This window comes from Hippopotamus amphibius, chromosome 1, assembly GCF_030028045.1.
Source record: "Hippopotamus amphibius kiboko isolate mHipAmp2 chromosome 1, mHipAmp2.hap2, whole genome shotgun sequence".
In the NCBI taxonomy this organism is placed as follows: domain Eukaryota; kingdom Metazoa; phylum Chordata; class Mammalia; order Artiodactyla; family Hippopotamidae; genus Hippopotamus; species Hippopotamus amphibius.
The window spans coordinates 113,855,355-113,875,918 of NC_080186.1; the positions used below are offsets into that span (position 1 = coordinate 113,855,355).

General features: G+C 37.6%; 1 protein-coding gene across 4 annotated transcripts in view; it reads right to left on the reverse strand.

The window, feature by feature from the left end:
• Positions 1-20,461, reverse strand: part of ARNT (aryl hydrocarbon receptor nuclear translocator) — a 62,121-nt gene extending 41,660 nt beyond the window's left edge. For all 4 annotated transcript variants that reach the window (XM_057722402.1, XM_057722397.1, XM_057722389.1 and 1 more), the window contains exon 1: positions 20,307-20,461. In XM_057722402.1, coding sequence (XP_057578385.1) covers positions 20,307-20,331 — 25 coding nt within the window. In that variant the 5' untranslated portion in view covers positions 20,332-20,461. The remainder of the gene's footprint in view (positions 1-20,306) is intronic.
• Positions 20,462-20,564: the final 103 nt, after the last annotated feature.

Sequence of the window (20,564 nt, forward strand, 5' to 3'; positions counted from 1 at the left end):
CAAGAAGCCCCCACCTCACATGCCAAAACAGGCTTAGTGGGACTTTCCTGGTAGCGCAGTGGCTAAGAATCCGCCTGCCAATGTAGGAAACGTGGGTTTGAGCCCTTGTCCAGGAAGATCCCGCATGCAGCAGAGCAACTAAGCCCTGGGACCACAACTAGAGCCAGCAAGCCACAACTACTGAGCCCTCACGCTACAACTACTTAAGCCCATGCACCTACAGCCCATGCTCTGCAACAAGAGAAGCCACCATAATGAGAAGCCCGTGCACCACAACAAAGAATAGCCCGCTCTTCACAACTAAAGAAAGCCCATGAACAGCAACAAAGACTCAATGCAGCCAATAAATAAACTAATCAAAAAGCAAAACAAAACAGGCTTAGTGTGGAATCTCAAATTCTATCTCCATCTAGCAATAACGAGGTAGCACTCCCTCCTCCCCTCCTAAAGTGGTGCCATTAAAGCCAGCTAAAACAGGTATAAATAAGGTTCAATGTCACATGACATAATACAAAAATGTCCAGGCTTCAATTTTTTAAAAATCACTCATCATACCAAGACTCAGGAAGATCTCAAATTCAAGAAAAGAAACAATCAACAGATGCCAACACGCAGTGGTTAAGAATCTGCCTGCCAATGCAGGGGACACAGGTTCAATCCCTGGTCCCAGAAGATCCCACATGCTGTGGAGCTGTTAAGTCTGTGCGCCAAAACTACTGAGCCCACGTGCCACAACTACTGAAGCCCACGTGCCTAGAGCCTGTGCTCTGCAATAGAAGCCACTACAATGAGGAGCCCGCGCACCACAATGAAGAGTAGTCCCCACTCACCGCAACTAGAGAAAGCTGTGTGCAGCAACGAAGACCCAACGCAGCCAATAAATAAATTAATTTTAAAGAATAGATAATAATATAGCTATAGTAATCAAGACTGTGAGGCCCTGGCAGAGGGACAGACACTTAGATCAATGGAACCCAGAAACAGACCCACACACATATATGCTCAAATGATTTCGACAAAAGTGCAAAAGCAATTCAATTGAGGAAAGACAGCCTTTTCAACAAATGGTACTAGAGCAAGTAGACATCTGTAGGCAAAAAATTGAACCTTGAGCCCTTATACAAAAATTCATCAAAATGGATCATGGACTTACATATAAAGTGTAGAACTATGTAACTTTTTTTTTTAAAGAACTTTTATTGAGATATAATTGACATACAATAAACTGCATATATTTAAAGTGTACAATTTGATATTTTTTTATTAGTAATGTATATATGGCAATCCCAATCTCCCAATTCATACTGCCCCAACACCCCCTGCCCTGCCTTGGTGTACATATGTTTGTACTCTACATCTGTGTCTCTATTTCTGCCTTGCAAACTGGTTAATCTGTACCATTTTTCTATATTCCACATATATGCATTAATATACGATACCTGTTTTTCTCTTTCTGACTTACTTCTCTAAGTCCACCCGTGCCTCTACAAATGTCCCAATTTTGTTCCTTTTTATGGCTGAGTACCATTCCATCATATATGTATTTACCACATCTTCTTTATCCATTTGTCTGTTGTTGGACATTTAGGTTGCTTCCATGACCTGGCTATTGTAAATAGTGCTGCAATGAACAGTGGGATGCATGTGTCTTTTTGAATTATAGTTTTCTCTGGGTATATCTCCAGTAGTGGGATTGCTGGGTCATATGGCAACTGCATTTTTAATTTTTTAAGGAACCTCCATACTGTTCTCCATAGTGGCTGTATCAATTTACATTCCCACCAGCAGTGCAAGAGCATTCCCTTTTCTCCACACCCTCTCCAGCATTTATTGTTTGCAGATTTTCTGATGATGCCCAATCTAACCAGTGTGAGGTGATACCTCACTGTAGTTTTGATTTGCATTTCTCTAATAATTAGTGATGTTGAGCAGCTTTTCATGTTTAAAAACACACACACACACACACAAACACACGAGAAAATCTTCGGGATCTAGGGGCTAGGCAAGGAGTTCTTAGACTTGGTACCAAAAGCATGATCCAAGAAAGGAAAAACTGACAAATTGGACATCACTAAAATCAAAAACTTCTGCTCTGTGAAAAGCTGTGAGAGGATCAAAAGACAAGTTACAGAGTGGGAAAAAACACTGCAACAAAGGACCTCTATCTAGAATACAAAAAGAACTCTCAAAACTTAACAGTAAAAAAGCAAACAGCCTTGAACAGACATTTTACCAAAGAAGATACACAAATGGTAAATAAACATATGATATGTTCAACATCATTAGCCATGAGGGAAACGCAAATTAAAGCCACAGTGAGATGCACTACGTACCTATCATAATGGCTAAAAATAATAATAATAAAAATACCAAATGCTGGGAAGGATACAGAAAAAGATCACTTATACATTGCTGGTGAGAATATAATATAGTACAACCACTCTGGGAAACAGTTTGAGAGTTTCTTTAAAAACTAAACATGCAATTAACATACAATCCAGCACTGCACTTGTGGGTATTTATCCCAGAAAAATGAAGGCTTACATTTATACAAAAATCTGTACACAAAAAGAAGTGAACTACTGATACACACAACAACCTGGATGAATCTCCAGAGTACCACGCTGAGTGAAAAAAGCCAACTGTAAAAGGCTATATACTATACAATTTCATTTACAGAACATTCTTGAAATAACAAAATTATATAAGTAGAGGACAGGTTAGTAGCTGCCGGAAATTCAGGAGAGGGTGGAAGTATGAGGAAAGTGGGTGTTGCTTTAAAAGGGCACCACAAGGGACCCGTGATGAAGAAGTATTCCGTATCTTGACTGTACCAATGTCAATATCCTGGTAATGATATTATACTATAGTTTTGCAAGATACAACCACTGGGGGAAACTGGGTTAAGGGTAATTATTTCTCATAACTGAATATGAATCTAAAATCATCTCAAAAGAAAAAGTTTAATTTAAAAGTTTTAAAAACATTTTAAAGTCATATACTTCATCTTCCTTTTGAACTTTAAAATCTATGCAAAGTTCCAATAACAAAAAACGCTGAGGTTAATTCAATTACATTAAATTTATATAATAATTTTGAGGAAACATTACCATGATACTGCATTTCATCATCCAGGAATATGGTATGTCTTACACGTATTCAACATTTCTAATACCCTTTAATAAAACTTTATAGTTTTCTTCACATAAGTCTTATATCTTTCTTGTTACATTATTTTTAGGTGTTTTATAGCTCTTAATACTGTTGTGAATGAAATCTTTTCCACTTCAACTTCTAACAGGTTATTGCTAGAATAAAAGAAAGCTACTGACTTCAGTGTGTTTATATTGTACTCAAATAACTTTACTAAACTACCTTATCTAAAAGCATTTAGGGGCTTCCCTGGTGGCACAGTGATTAAGAATCTGCCTGCCAAAGCAGGGGACACGAGTTTGAGCCCTGGTCCAGGAAGATCCCATATGCTGCAGAGCAACTAAGCCCGTGTGCCACAACTACTAAGCCTGCGCTCTAGAGCCCTCGAGCCACAACTGTTGAGCCCACGGGCCGCAACTACTGAAGCCTGTGTACCTAGAGCCAGTGCTCCGCAACAAGAGAAGCCACCACAATGAGAAACCTGTGTACCACAACAGAGTAGCCCCCGCTCTCCGCAACTACACAAAGCCCGAGAGCAGCAACAAAGACCCAATGCAGCCACCAAAAATAAATAAATTAAATAAATAAATTTTAAAAGGAAAAAGCAAAGAAAGAAATATCCAAAAGTTGAGGATTGGTTGATAAATTATGGATCCATGAAATATCATGTGGCATTAAAAATTGTAATCACATAAAATTTGATGTGGGAAAAATTACAAAAAACAAAAAAAATTTACAAAATAAAAGCATTTAGAACTTCCCTGATGGTGCAGTGGTTAAGAATCCGCCTGTCAATGCAGGGGACACAGGTTCGAGCCCTGATCCAGGAAGATCCCACATGCCACAGAGCAACTAAGCCCATGTGCCACAACTACTGAGCTTTGTGCTCTAGAGCCTGCAAGTCATAACTATTGATGCTGTGTTGCTGCAACTACTGAAGCCCGAACACCTAGAGCCCGTGCTCCAAAAGAGAAGCCCCCCTGCTCGCCTCAACTAGGGAAAGCCCGCGTGCAGCAACAAAAGACCCAACACAGCCAATAAATAAACTAATTAATTAATTAAAAAATAATTTCAAAAAAAAGCATTTAGTTTATTGGATTTTCTTACTATACAATCATATTACCTGCAAGGAATGATTATTTTACCTTTCTTCACTTAATATTTATACCAGTATTTAGTTTCCTTCTCCTACTGCATTAATGCAAGGGTTCTCAACCTGTGGGTCAATGGATAAAATCCACGGGTAAACTTGGATGAAGAAAAATTTTCTTTCTTATTTTCATTAGTCTCTATCTGAAATTTAGCATTTCCTTCTATCATGAAACTACAGTAAAACACAGTATTTATAGCAGTATCTGTGACTTTGTCACCAACAGAAATCAGATATTTTCACATCCCATAACAGTTATTACGGATATCTAGAATTACTGCTACACTCAATACTACTTTGAGAATATGACAATTATTAGACTTGTCACTACATCTTCTTTACTGTGTTAATAAAGAAACATTACTATATTACAAATTTGTAATTTTTTACATTTTGATAACTATATTTTTAATAGAATTGATTTTTTCATAATACTATGTAGTGATATTTATGCACTGAATAACATTCTAAGGGTTCAATAGGGAGAGCAAGCCGCACACCAAGGTGACCTGGGGGGTCTAGGGCCCTGCACTGCCAGCTCACCAGAGTTTCTTCCCATGTGGCAAAGTCTTTCCACCCCTCACCGGGGATTCCAACTTGGCCCAGACCACAGGAGGTTTTTATTTCAAAGTGGATGCAACACAGAAGTGTGATAAGAACTTTTGAAGCCTCAAAGCAAAAGTGTTACTCCTTGGCTTTACAGTGAGTGCATGCATAATCAGTAATAATAACAACTAATATTTTTCCAAGCCCTCACTGTGTACCAGGCACTGTGCTGGGCAACTTGTATGCCTCTCATTTACTCCCACAATAACCCAATGAGGTTGATGAAGGGTTCAACAGATGTCACCAGTCACAGGGGGTCCACATGACACAAAAGATTAAGCATCTTTTCTTTTTAATTATTTTTTATGTATTTATTTTTGGCCACGCCATGTGGCTTGTGGGATCTTACTTACCCCACCAGGGATTGAACCCAGGCCCATGGCAGTGAAAGCACTGAGTTCACTGGACCATCCAGGAATTCCCATACTCTGATTTAATAGTCTTTTTTTTTCTCTTTAAACCAGGAATGCATTTTCGTTTTTATCAAAAACAAATGTACGCTTTAAATATATGCAGTTTATTGTATGTCAACTGTATCTCAATAAAAGTTCTTAGAGAAAAAAAATAGATGCAACATACATTTATACAAAATGAACATTCCTAGTGCTAAAATGTGTTTCATAAAAGAGAAAATAAAATATGTGTACCTGTAGCTTAAAAAAAAAACAAAGAAACAAATGTTTTTGGAAAGCATTTATTGATACAATCATTTTTTTTCCCTTTAGTTTGTTAGTGACATGAAGTACACAGGTTTTCTCAGGCTGATGATCCTTGAGTTCCTGGAATAAATCTTGCTCAATAAATTGTAGCAACTTGAAGAGTGTAAAAATGCATGTCCACAGGGACTCAGAATGTGACCTTATTTGGAAATAGGGTCTCTGAAGATATAATTAGTGAAGACTCAGGTCATGTTGGATTAGGATGGGCTCTAAATCCAATTGAGCGCTGTCTTTATAAAAGCAAGGAGAGAGACGTTTAGATACAGAGACAGAGACTAGAGTGAAGTGTCTACAAGCTAGAAAAGGGAACCTAACCTGCCAATATCTTCGTTTCAGACTTCAAGCCTCTAGAGCTGCAAGAAAATAAATTTATGTTGTTTTAAGCCCTCTAGTTTATGGTAATTTGTCACTACAGGACTGAGAAACTAATACAATAATGATGTATGTATGATTCTTTTAACACACTCTGGATTTAATTTACTAAGATTAGCTCCTTTTAAATGGAGGAGGAACTTAGTGTGATGTTAAGTTTGGCATAGTATTCTTAGTGCACTGAACTCAAGCACCTTCTACTGAAATCATAATATGACAGAAATTACAGAAAAATAGTAAATATTTTAGTCAGTCAACACAGCCTCCCAGATTTACAGAAAAGCTACTTCTAAATGTGATTTCCTTTCCTGAAATAGGAGAAATAATATAAAACTAAGTTATTAAAAACATAAGTGAGGAAAACAGAAATGATGAAGCACTAAACACTGAGGAGATAGTGCTTCCCTGGTGGTGCAGTGGTTAAAAAATCCACCTGCCAATGCAGGGGACATGGGTTCAAGCCCTGTTCCGGGAAGATCCCACATGCCACGGAGCAACTAGCCCATGCACCACAACTACTGAGTCTGTGCTATAGAGCCCTCGAGCCACAACTACTGAGTCTATGTGCCGCAGCTACTGAAGCCCACGCACCTAGAGCCCATGCTCTGCAACAAGAGAAGCCACCGCAATAAGAAGCCTGCACACCGCAACAAAAAGTAGCCACAGCTCTCCTCAACTACAGAAAGTCCAGTGTGCAGCAACGAAGACCCAATGCAGCCAATAAATTAAAAAAAAAAAAAGTTGAACAGATAATAAAATGTTCAAAAAGAAATGTTGGTAACAATAATCCATCATATTCCTACCTAGCATAAAATATGAAACACTGTGCATGTGTTTTTTAATGTTTTACTTATTATTCCTAAAACCTACCTCCAAATTATATTTATAATAAACTGCACCTAAACTCAAAATACAAACCTCTTTTATGCATGTCTTTTACTACAAGCCCAAGCATTATAACTGCCTTTAATTCTAGATAAAGAGAATACTCAAACACTTATCATTAAAATGTTGATGCATCACAAAGCTACAGTAATCAAAATAGTGTGACACTGGCATAAAGACAGACATATAGACCAATGGACTAGAATACAGGGCCCAGAAATAAATCCTCACAGATATAATCAAATGATTTTCAACAAGGGTGCCATGACCATTCAATGGGAAAAGGATAATCTTTTCAACAAATGGTGCTGAGAAAACTGGATAGCCACATGTTAAAAAAAATGAAGTGGTATCCTTCCTTACATTACTTCATATACAAAAATTAACTCAAACTGGATCAAAGACCTAAATGTGTGGACTTCCTAGGTGGCGCAGTGGTAAAGAATCCGCCTGCCAAGGCAGGAGACATGGGTTCGAGCCCTGCTCTGGGAAGATTCCACATGCCATGGAGCAAATAAGCCCGTGCGCCATAAAAAAAAAAAAAAGACCTAAATGTAAGAGCTAAAACTATGAAACTCATAGAAGAAAACATAGGGAAAAAACTTCATGACACTGAATTTGGCAATTTCTTGGATATATCAAAAGCACAAGCAACAAAAGTAAAACATGGACAAACTGAATTTCATCAAAATTAGAAACTTCTGTGCATCAAACAACACTATCAACAGAGTAAAAAGGCAACCCACAGAATGGGAGACAACATTTGTGAACCATATATTTGATATGAGATTAATATCCAGAATACATAAAGAACTCCTATAACTCAACAACAACAAAAACAAAAACACAATCTAATTTGAAAATGGACAAAGGGGGACTTCCCTGGTGGTCCAGTGGCTAAGACTCTGCGCTCCCAATGCAGGGGGCCTGGGTTCAATCCCTGGTCAGGGAACTAGATCCTACATGCTGCAACTAAAAGATCCCATGTGCTGCAACTAAGAACTGGAGCAGCCAAATAAATACACAAATATTAAACAAAAAAGGACAAAGGACTTGAACAGATGCTCCTCCAAAGAAAATACACAAATTGCCAATATGCACATGAAAAGATGCTTAACATCACTAATCACTAGAGAAATGCAAATCAAAACTACAATGAGATATCAACTCACACCCATTAGGATGGCCACCATAGAAAAGAAAAATAATAAAAATAAGTGTTAACAAGGATGTGAGGGAACTGAAATTCTTGTACACTGTTGCTGGGAAGGTAAAAGGTGCAGCCACTATTGAGAATAGTATGGAAATTCCTCAAAAAATTAAGAACAGAATTAATATATGATCCAGCAATTCCACTTCTGAGCATATACTAAAAAGAACTGAAAGCAAGGTCTTGAAAAGACACTTTTACAATACCCATGTTCACAGCAGCATGAGTCACAATAGCCAAGAGGAAGAAGCAACCCAGTGTCAATCGAGATGAATGGGTTTTTTTTAAACGTAGCATATACATCCAATGGAATACTAGTTAGCCTTTAAAAAGAAGGAAATTCTGCAACATGCTACAATACGGATGAACCTTGAAAATATTATGCTAAGTGAAATAAGCCAGTCACAAAAAGACAAATACTACAGGATTCCACTTACATAAGGTACTTGGAATAGTCAGATGCACAGAGTGTAGAATGGTGGCATAAGCTGGAGGAATTGGGGAACAAGGAGTTATTGTTTAATAGGTACAGAGTTTTAATTTTGCAAGATGAGAAAGTTCTGGAGGTGGATGGTGGTGATGGCTGCACAACAATGTAACTATACTAATGCCACTGAAATGTCCATTTAAAAATAGTTAAAAAGGGACTTCCCTGGTTGCACAGTGGTTAAGACTTTGCACCCCCCATACAGGGGGCCTGGGTTTGATCCCTAGTCAGGGAACTAGATCCCACATGCATGCCGCAACTAAGAGTTCACATGCCACAACTAAGGAGCCAGTGAGCTGCAACTAAGGAGCCAGTGAGCCACAACTAAGATCCAGTGCAACCAAATAAATAAGTAAATTTTTTTTTAAAATGCCTTGTGGTAAACCATAATGGAAAAGAATATTTTAAAAAAAGTTAAAAAGAAAATGAAAAAGGATGTATACATATGTACAGCTGAGGCATTTTGCTGAACAGCAATAATTAACACTGTAATTCAACTATACTTAAATTATAAATAAATTTTAAAAAAGTTAAAAATGCAAATTTTATGTTATGTGTATTCTGCCACACAAAAAAGTTTTTAATATATAAAAAAAATTTTGAGGTGGATCAATATCATTGAAATGGAACATTATCCATCATGTTATAATTATGGAAAAATGGAAAAATAAGCTACAGGAAATTATATACATTATAATCCTTTTAAAAGTTTATATGCATAACAAAAGTCTGGAAGAATTCATTTCTATTTATTGGATGCCTACTATATGCCAGGCACTGTTGCAGGCCCTAGAGATAAAACGATAAATAGAAGGGACAAAAATCCTAACCCTTATGAATTTTACATGTTAGTAGAAAAGAAAGATAAATTGAGAAATGATTAAAATATAAAATGGTTTGATATTATGAAACTGACATTTTATAGGTAAAAAATGGACAGTCATTTCATTTGGTTTGACTTAACAGTATGTTATATAGTGATAAATGCAGAGAAAAATAAACTAGGGCAGTCAACTCAGAAGTATATAAAGGTTCAAGCAGTTTTAGACAGGGAAGACCTCACTGAAAAGGTAACATTTAAGGAAAGGTCAGAAGGAGTTAAGAGAATAAACCATGCAGGTATCTGCATTCCAGGCAGAGTGCAAAGACCCGGAGGTGAGACCATGCCTGTTAAGTTCTAGAAATAGTGTGGATGACATCATGGCTAGAATGGAGTGAGCAAATGTTGCACAATAAACTATTCAGAGTGGTTATCTCTGGTATGGCATTTAGAGACTCCTGTATTTGATTTTCTACATATCTATTTTGTTTAATCTTTTACATTACACACATATTACTTTTACAATCAGAAAATGCATGATCTCAATTTTTTAAAAAGAAAATTTATGTCCATGTGCCTATATGTGTGGCATGCACTGAAAATTTGAGAGAACACAGCTCAAACTCTAAAGTGAGATAAATGTGGATTCCAATCCTAGGGTTACCACTTACTACGTGTATGACCTTGGGCAAATTATTTAATCTCTCAGGGTTTATCTGTAAAATGTAGCTAATAACAGTACCTACCTTTGGGGAAGATTAAATTAGATATTGCATGTGAATAGTGCCTGACACATTATAAGTACTCCTTAAATAGTAGGTTTGTAAAAATATATCAAACACCAAAATGTTAACTCATTTTGCCATTACCAATTTTTACATTACAAAAGCAATATATTAAAATATGGATATAGAGAAAATTAGATGTAGATGTCTCTAAAAATATTCAAATAAAACAGAAGCAAACAGTCAAAAGTAAAACCCTCCACACATATCCCCAATTTCCCACATGGGAAACTGCTGTTAACATTTTAATATGAATCCTTCCAGACCTTTTTCTATACACCATATATTACAGGGTTTCAGCAATTTTTACATAACAAAGGAGAGGGACCATACTGTATTTATTCTGAAACTTTTATTTTTTTCCAATTAACAGTGTATCTTGAAAGGTATGTCAATAAATACTGTTAGCTCATTCTTTTTAACACTTATACAGTATTTCATAGTACAAATGTATACATTTATGACATTCAAACTATCACTATCATAAATAGTTTCAATGAATATTCTTTTACATATTTAAGCACAGATGCTAGTATTACCTACAACCAAAAAATTTCTGAAAATGATTTGCTAGATCTAAAGGAGCACATTTAAAACTTTGCCCATTACCCTCCCAGAAGGTCATACCAATTAAGAACCTCACCAACAGCATCAAATTATTCATTTCTCCAACAGCACTGGAGCTTGGCAATCCTTCAAATTTTTACTAATTTTCTAGGTATAAAATGATTATCATTGTTGGTTTGATGTGGATTTCTCTATCATTAGTAAGACTGAGTTTATTTTATATGTTATTACTATTAACTTTTCCTAGTTCACCCTATAAATTTTAAATAGTATGTATATGTAACTTTCCTAAGAAAAAACAAAATTTTCCCATTAAAAAATAAATTTCATATTTTCAATAACAGGCTTATATGGGATCTAAGAGTTAGAGAAATTTAGAGAAAGAAAAGATAATTGAGATGGTTCAAATTAAGGTCTGACACAGTCCCTAGCACACAGAAGGTACCCAACAGGAAGGAAAAAACGAAAGGAAGCAAAGCCACCAGCCAGCCAGCCAGCCAGCCAGTCAGCCAGGAAGTTTCAGAAAGGTAGGTCAAGCTGAACCTCAGAAAAAGTAAAGAAGAGGAAAAAGGCATTGCACATAAACAAAAGAACATGAGCAAATCATAAAGGGAGGTATGAAAATAGCTGTGAGTAGCTGTAGGGAAACAGGCCCATAAAGAGCACAGAGTCTGTATTCGGGAGAAAATACAAGATGTCAAGTGCTATCCAATTGTAAGAAGGCCTTAAATGCCAAGATGAAATCTTAAATTTGATCCAATAAGCAACTGAAAGACAAAATATACTGTTAGGTCAGAGTGACAAGAAGAAAATATAAATTCAAAGATTAATCTGACACTTAAAACTTGAATAGAAGCAGGGAAACAAATTAGACTAATCAAAAATGAGGCTTGGGGCGGGGGGGGTGTAGAGGGCAGGGCAAATGAAAGCTAAAATGAAAAGCATTAGTTCAAGGGACTTCCCTGGTGGCACAGTGGTTGAGAGTCCACCTGCCAATGCAGGGGACATGGGTTTGATCCCTGGGCTGGGAGGATCCCATATGCCTCAGAAGCAACTGGGCCTGTGAGCCACAGCTACTGAGCCTGCGCTCTAGAGCCCGCAAGCCACAACTACTGAAGCCCACGTGCCTAGAGCCCTCGCTCCTCAATGGGAAGGGCCACCACAATGAGACACCTGCGCACCACAATGGGGGAGGGGCCCCCATTCGCCACAACTAGAGACAAACCCTGTGCTCCGTAACAAAGACCCAACACAGCCAATAAATAAATTAAAAAAAAAAAAAAAAAAAAAGGATTGGTTCAATATCTGTTTAAGCAGCAGGTAGACTCCCACATCCTCTCCCTGTTCCTTCCAGCAGAGAAAATGCCCCTCCTCCACCCAGTCAAAAAACTGATTTATTCTCTGGAGAGTGTAAACCAGAGGTCCCCTGGCCAGGAGAATACCAGGCAAAGTTGAAAGTGAGGGTACCATACTGAAAACAGGGAAACTAACAGCAATGTATGCAAAATGGATGTGTCCTGTTACACTGCTTCTTTCCTGTATTCCATGTTTCCTCTTTCTTAGTTTACTCTCGCCTACTGGTAAAGCTCATCCTCTATTAAGTTCCTGAGAAACAGTACAAGGGAGACCTTCGGCTTGTGAAACTATCTTTCTTCCACTTCACTAACTGATAGTTTGCCTAGGTATGGAATTCTAAGTTGGAGATTACTTTTCCTCTGAATTTTGAAGCCATTGCTCTATTGTCATCTATCTTCCAGTGTGACTACTGAGAAGCAAAACCAACCTGACTCACTATTTTTAACTGACCAATGTTTTTGTCTCTGGAGTTTATAGGATACTCTTTGTATCTGATGCTGAAATTTCATAATAATGTGCCTTGAGTGGGTGAGTTTTCATTCATTGTTCTGGCTCCTTCAATTTGAAAACTGCTTTTACTTTTGGGACATTTTATTTAATCAAAAATTAAAAGTCTGGTTAAAAGAAATAAAAATGGATGTCACTGGGGAGAAGGAGCTGAGGGAAGGGGATACAGAACTGATGTTTTTGTAACAAATCATGTAAAACTGAGTCTTTAAATATATGCATGGATAACTTTTATTAAAAATAACTTTTATCATATATATGTTTAAATAAATCTATTTTAAGAGTAATAGATGTAGGAAACAAACTTATGGCTACCAACAGGTAAAGCCGGGGGAGGGATGAATTGGGAGACTGGGATTGACATACGCACACTACTATATATAAAACAGATAACCAATAAGAAGAACCTACTGCATAGCACAGGGAAGTCTCCTCAATACTCTGTAAGGACCTATATGGGAAAAGAATCTAAAAAAAGAGTTCATATATGTATATGTATAACTGATACACTTTTGCTGTACAGCAGAAACTAACACAACATTGTAAAGCAACTATACTCCAATAAAAATCAATTTTAAAAAAATAAAAAATAAACCTACTTTAAGAATATATTTTATATGGTTACAATGTTTTATGTGTTTTAATATCCTTATATGTTTAAAAATGCTTTTTTTTAATGCAAAAAAAACAAGGTGTGATAACAAATCAGATAATACATGAAAGAATCCAAACACATCTAATTGCTTACCCTGGGAAACTGGAAAAACTGTGATACTCATGAAAGATACAAAAAAGTTAGGAAGGTTGGCAGATATGAAGGAAATACTGTGACCATATATATAAAAATAACATGTTAAGGATTATTCAAAGAGATTTTTTTTAAATAAGTGAAAATACAGGAAAGAATTTTATGTGAGAAGACAGGAATAAAAATTTTAGAGAGTCTTCAATATATAAAAGATAAATGAAGGGAAAGAGATACAGTAGTTAGCAAATAAATTTTTAATTGAGGCAGGTAGGTGGGAAAATAGAAATGAAGGAAGTTGATTGGCTTACTAATTAATTAATTAAGAGTCCCAGTCCCAGGAGTGAGACTAGAAACAAAGACGATAATAAAAAAAAGTAAATGAGCAGTCCTACGGAACAAAAAAGGAAGAGTCAGAAAGAACAAGAAATGCAGTCTTTCTGAAGCCAAATTCAAGAAGTTCATCAAAAAGGCACAATCAGGGCTTCCTAGGTGGCGCAGTGGTTGGGAGTCTGCCTGCCAATGCGGAGGACATGAGTTCGATCCCTGCTCCAGGAAGATCCCACATGCCGCGGAACAACTAAGCCCGTGTGCCAAAAAAAATAAAAAAATAAATAAAAAACAAAAAGGCACAATCATGGGGTATGAAGAACTAGGAGAAGGATTCCAGTAAGAACCTTAAAAGCTATTTAAAAAGCTGAAAAATAACTATGAAGAAAAAATACAGGAAGTTACAGGAAAGATTTTAGGAACTCCGATACTCTTCCAGCAACTTTTTCAGCACCTTGCACTCACTTCTCCATCCAAGCAACTATGCCTTCCTGGCTACCTGATGTGGTATTTCACCTTCTTCATCTACTAAAAAAGACACTACCCTACTCTCCTCCTCCTCAAAAAGTATCCGCTGTCGGACTTCCCTAGTGGCGCAGTGGTTAAGAATCCGCCTGCCAATGCAGGGGACACAGGTTAGATCCCTGTTCTGCGAAGATTCCACATGCTGCAGAGCAACTAAGCCCATGCACCATGACTACTGAGCCTGCGCCCTAGAGCCTGCATGCCAAAACTACTGAGCCCACGTGCTGCAACTTCTGAAGCCCATGCACCTAGACCCTGTGCTCTGCAACAAGAGAAGCCATCGCAATGAGAAGGCTGTGCACAAAGAATATCCCGTTTGCCGCAACTAGAGAAAAGACTGCATGCAACAACAAAGACCCAATACAGCCAAAAATAATAATAATAATAAATAAACTTCTCTTAAAATAAAAAGACCTACGTATATTAAATAAAGTATCCACTGTGCTACATTTCTGTAGGAAGTGACTTTAAATCACAATGGAAAAAAGTCTTATAACTTACCAATTAAGAATACTGACTGTGTAAAGATCACAAATAATAAATGTTGGTGAGGATATGGAGAAATGGGAACCCTCATACACTGCTAGTGGAAATGTAAAACAGTGAAGCCACTGTGGAAAACAGTACAGAGGTTTCTCAATAAAGACTAAAAATAAAACTACCATATGACCCAGCAATTCTACTTGGGGGAATTTAACAACCCCCCCCTCAAAAAAACCCCAAAAAACCCTAATTCAAAAAGATACATGCAACTCAATGTCCATAGAAACATTACTTTTAATTGCCAAGATATGAAAGCAACCTAAGTGTCCATCAACAGACAATGGATAAAGATGATGTGGTACGTATATACAATGGAATACTACTTGGCCATAAAAAAGAATGAAATTTTGCCATTTGCAACAACATGAATGGACTTGGAAGGTATTATGCTAAGTGAAATAAGTCAAACAGAGAAAGACAAATACTGTATGATATCATGTATGTGTGGAATCTAAAAAATAAAACTAGTGAATGTGACAAAAAAGAGGAACTTCCCTGGTAATCCAGTGCTTAAGACTCTGAGCTCCCAAAGCAGGGGGCCTGAGTTCGCTACCTAGTCAGGGAACTAAGAGCCCACATGCCACAACTAAAAGAGCCTGTATGCCACAACTAAAGATCCCACATGCTGCAACAACAATCCTGCAGCCAAATAAATAAATAAATATTTTTAAAAAACAAAAAAGAAGCAGACTCACAGATATAGAAAACAAACTAGTGGTTACCAGTAGGGAGAGGGAAGAGGGGAGGGGCAAGATAAGGGCAGGGGATTAAGAAGTACAAACTACCATGTATAAAATAAGCTAATACTTAATAATAACTATATTAGCCAATATTTAATAATAACTATGAATGGAACATAACCTTTAAAATTGCGAATCACTATGTTGAAACATATAATGTTGTATATCAACTATATCTTAACTTAAAAAAAAAGTCCTATTTAAAAAAAAATGTGACTGTGTAGATGGACTGCCAGCAATCAAAATATCTCTAACTGCCCCCCCAAAATGCTGTCCCTACCCGTTACTAGCTATGTGACTTTAGACAGACTAATTATTCACTCTGTGCCTTAATTTCCTCATCTGAAAACAAGAGTATTAATATATATTTCATAGGAGTCTTGTAAAGATTAAATGAGATAATATATATGAGGATTAAGTGAGATAATATAGTTAGAACATCTGGCATATAATTATTGTTAGCTATTATAAATTAACTCATGATGTTAATGGCTTAGTGTTATCTTTTCCAAGGTATTTTCATGCTAACAGTGCATAAAGATATGAACCTCCAAAGCCAGGTTTTACAACATTCATTTATTCAACAAACACTTACTGAACTGCAGCCCTACATACTAAGCACTCCTGAGAGCAGTGGAGTGCTGTGGCGAACAAGGGAGGTAAAGGTCCTACACTCATGGAACTTAAATTCTAATTAAGTAGTTAAAGTCATAAACTCAGTTTGTCTACTCAACTACAAAGAAAATGTGAAGGGGCAAATACAAAATGAACAAATGATGAAAACAGTTGCAAATTCAGAGGATTTATTTGGAAACTGAGAGATGGTTTCTAACATACAGAATAGCCAGCAAAACAGTAAAGTGTGTAGTCTGGCATATAGTAAGAATTTTAATAGATGTTTTAATATATGTGCCCATTCCTCTCTCTAGGTTTGTTTCCTTACATATAAAATGATAGGAGTTATCTCGAATCCAACTCCAACATTCACTGATGTCTACTTATTGAAATCATCATGGCATATTAGGCAGCATTCTTAAAAACAGATGACTGCACAAGCAGGGCCTATCATTGGATGTGGATGATGGGCCCAAATAGACTCTACTGAGGTCAGGCCTTGCATTTCACAAGAGCTTTAAATGTATTCCTTTACTGTTACATTTAAATGAAATCAGCTATACAACCACAGAGATACTGAAGAGCATTGACAGAAATGTCACCCTTGCGCCTCTATACAGAACTTTACCGCCAGGGAATTAACATTTTAAAATAAATATTGTAAACAGCCTGAAGGGGGAAAAAAAGATGTTCCAAAGACAGTTTCCACAATCAAGGATTCACGTTTTACTACTTTGGAAATTAAATATGCCCCCAAATGTCACAACCTAAGTAAAATCAAGGAAAATGGGTTTAGTTTCCTTGAGTGTTGCAATTTAGTTTTTTGAAGATCAACCACCACTTGGCACTGTGGAAATCCCTATTGGTACTACCTTAGAAGAAAGTCATCCATAGCAGAGAATCACAAAATACTTTCACAAACATCCATAAAACAACATATTATTCTCATCTGTTAGTGGATTGTTTGAGTAGAGGAGTAGGGCTGGAATGCAAAAAACTAAAGTGAGAGACCACTATTTCGAAACAAGAAAACTAGAGTTCCAAGAATGCAGAAGTATCTACTTCTTAATTTCTAAGAAAACAGAAAAGATTCAGCTTGGTGCCACAATTCAAATAGCATAAGAAGTATGTGGATTAGAGTTCTTTTTCAAAAATGTTAATTGTATTTCAATTGCTGAATTAGTAAAATATATTTAAACACTTTTGAAAAAGGTTCTTGCAACAGAATATAATTTTTAAAGTATCTTCCCATCTTAATTTTACACTGCATAAATTCCTATTTTCCTGTAACTGAAAATGGTAAGTAAAGGTAATGGGTAAGAATTCTGCTAATTGATGCTTTAAGAACTATAACTTACGGAGGTAAAAATTATGTAAAAAAATAAAAAAGTTTTCCTAAGTGTCAGCCTTACAAAGCCAAACAAGTGTTCCTTCCTTTGCCTTCTACCCATTCTCCACCCATAATAAATGGTACCTAATAGCACAAAAAGAGGTCCCTATGGAAGAGAATACCAGAATCAAGGGAGAAAAAACCTACACTCTGTCTCTGGTTTGAATACTGAATTATAAATCAAATAACTAATCTGTTCCCAATCTGTGCCTCAGCCAATGCATTACAAATCACATGCAATTTTCAAAATGTTTCTCAAAATTTTTAGTATTCCATAGACAAGAAAGATACAGCCTAAGGCTTCATGGACCACCTACCCATCCACTTCTACTTGCCAATGGTAAGTAGAATTAGTAAAAATAATAGAATATGAAGAATTATCAATTACACAGAAAAAAGCCGCCACCACATTAGAACTATTACTTCAACATAACTTTTAGAGAGTGGAGTATAAACCATATCTTACTCTTCTTTTGTTCCAACACCATGTTAAGACATAGTAAAAATGCAAAGGACCCAGAGGCCCCTGCAAGACCCTGAAGGGCCACCAACAGTCTCTAAATCAAACTCTAAATACAACTAAAATGATCAAGTATTGTTATTAACGCTAAGGATTAACTTAAACGAAGTTTAGAAGAGTTAAATAATTATTACCAAAATTCTTTGCAGATGTATGTAACAACAGAACAAACAAGAACCATAGGGAAACTTAACTAGCAAAAAAGACAAAGCAGAAAAGAACTCCAAAAAAAATACGTCTGATGTCCCTAGTCCCGAAAATGACTCTAAGGAAAAAAAGTTTGACCATGCAACAAAGAATTCTGACCTGAAAACCATTTACTTTCTTTTCACTGAGAACAGTACATTTCCACCTGTGTCCCTACATTTATGGTTCTCATTTCCCAAAATGCAACAGGCTACCAAAATTCCACAATGCAGCTATGATCTCTTCCTTTTGATACAAAGGGGCAAAAGGAGACTTGAAGGAAGAAAATGCACTTTCTAATTTAATTATCATGTGTTGAACTTGGGATCAATAACTTGGAAGAGATGGGAGAATTCTCCAACACCAAAAAAGAAACCTAAAAACTGCAGAAGCAGGCTGCCAAAAGGCAATACACAAAGTGTTTCATCATAAGCAAAGATTCTGAACAAATAAATGGTATTTTCTGCTTACAGATTTAAGCTGATATTGATCAGCTAATGAAAATGTGGTCAAGAGACTGTCATTCTGGTTACTGTTGTTTAAAAACAAAACAAAATAAAGCAACCCCACCCACACTGCTGGAAAAAAATCTTCTGACATATGCACTAAACTTGTTTACCCAGGCCACCTTTTAATAAGAGAAATGCTTTGCAACTTGACTAGGGTTATATAAGTATTTTGCAATATGTTATCAGTCTAAAGTCTTGTTTATTTACTCCCTAGTTAACAGATAGGTTATTTTACTTCAAGGTCAGGTTTGCCTTAGTAATAGCATCTTTCCAATTTTATTCCATCACTCAGCAATTCCTGCAATGGAATTTTAGCCATTAACTTTATCTCCTTTTTCCTCTAAAACAAAATTTTAAAGATTTAAAAATATGATACTGACATAAATTAAATTCTTTAAATAGGTTTGTTCCCAGAAACATGGTAAGAAAGACAATAAATTTCACAGTGATTCAATTGTAACAGCAAAACCTGGGTACTGCAAAATAATACTGCCTTTTAGATACATGAAAAAAATCCAATTTAAATTTTAATAAGGAAACAACAGTGAATCCTTCCCACTGCTGTATTTTCAAGTTATTCTCACACACACCCCCCACCCGCTTCTTTTTTAAGGCTATCAAAGATAGGGATTTCTGGGAAATGGCCAAGGTCAGTAAAGTAAACTAGGATCCCTAAAATGAAGTACTTCCTAGCGACAAATAACTGTAATGTACCGGAAAGAGGACTGGGACTAGGAATTTGAAGACCTGATCTGTCTAGACCTGCTGCACTACACCCCATTCCATATCTTAGACATGACTGGCTAGATTTTTTTATTAATGTTCAAACTCCCACTTTAGATGTTCACTGAGAAAAAGCATGAACTGAATTTAATGCTTTGACCCACCCAACAAGGTTTAAACTGAGGTCCTGGATGCTTGGCTATTGGCAAGACCTATCCTGAAACTCAAACATTACACAAATCTCCGCCTTCAGCAGCTGACGACACTAGAGGCACCTCTTAATACACAAACGCAAGTTTCAAAGGACAGCCCCCGGGGAGGGAGAAGGGCTTTTTTTTTTTTTTTTTTTTTAAGAAACTGGGTTAAACTCAAAGATTTTTAAAATTTAAACGTTTGGACGTAACACCTCAGCTAAACAGCAATAAGGTCCAGCGCTTTTGGGTCCAAACTACTTTTAAAGTAAAATGAGCCACTCTGGCCACAGTTATTCGGCATCGAGCAGGTCCACAGTGGGCAGAGGGTTGAAAGAGGACCACATCGCACACCAAAAAGCCACCACAAGAGTGGAGACCGGCCAGCCCCGCCCGGACAGCCACTCCAACAAAACTCCGGACAAGGAATCCCCAACTCTCACACGCCTGCTCCCCCCCTCCACCTCGTCTCCCCAGTTCCCCAGGGTCGGGCCCTCCCCCAGGTCACTCCCCTCCCCCAGGTCACTCCCCCTCCCCCACCGCCCCTTGGCCGTCCCCGCGCGTCCCAGCGCCCTGAGCCCCAACTACGGCCCCTCGCCCCTGGGTCTACCCAATTGCCAACCCCTTCAGCCCCTTCTCCATTAGGGGCACCCCAGTCCTCCGTCTCCTCACCGGGGTTAGCGGTAGTCGCCGCCATGGCCGTAGATGCCACCGCCGCCGCACCACCCCCTCAGTGGGAGGAGCCGCCGCCACGGTACCGGGGGGAGGGGGAGGGGAGAGCCACTCCCCAGACGCGGCGCCGTACTGCCGCCGCCGCTACCGCGGAATCCAAGATGGCGGCTGCAGCAACACGCCCCGCCCACCCCGCCCCGTCCCCAGCCCTTACGGCGGAGAGACCCGCCCCTGGGGGGCGGGGTGAGCCCTAAGGCC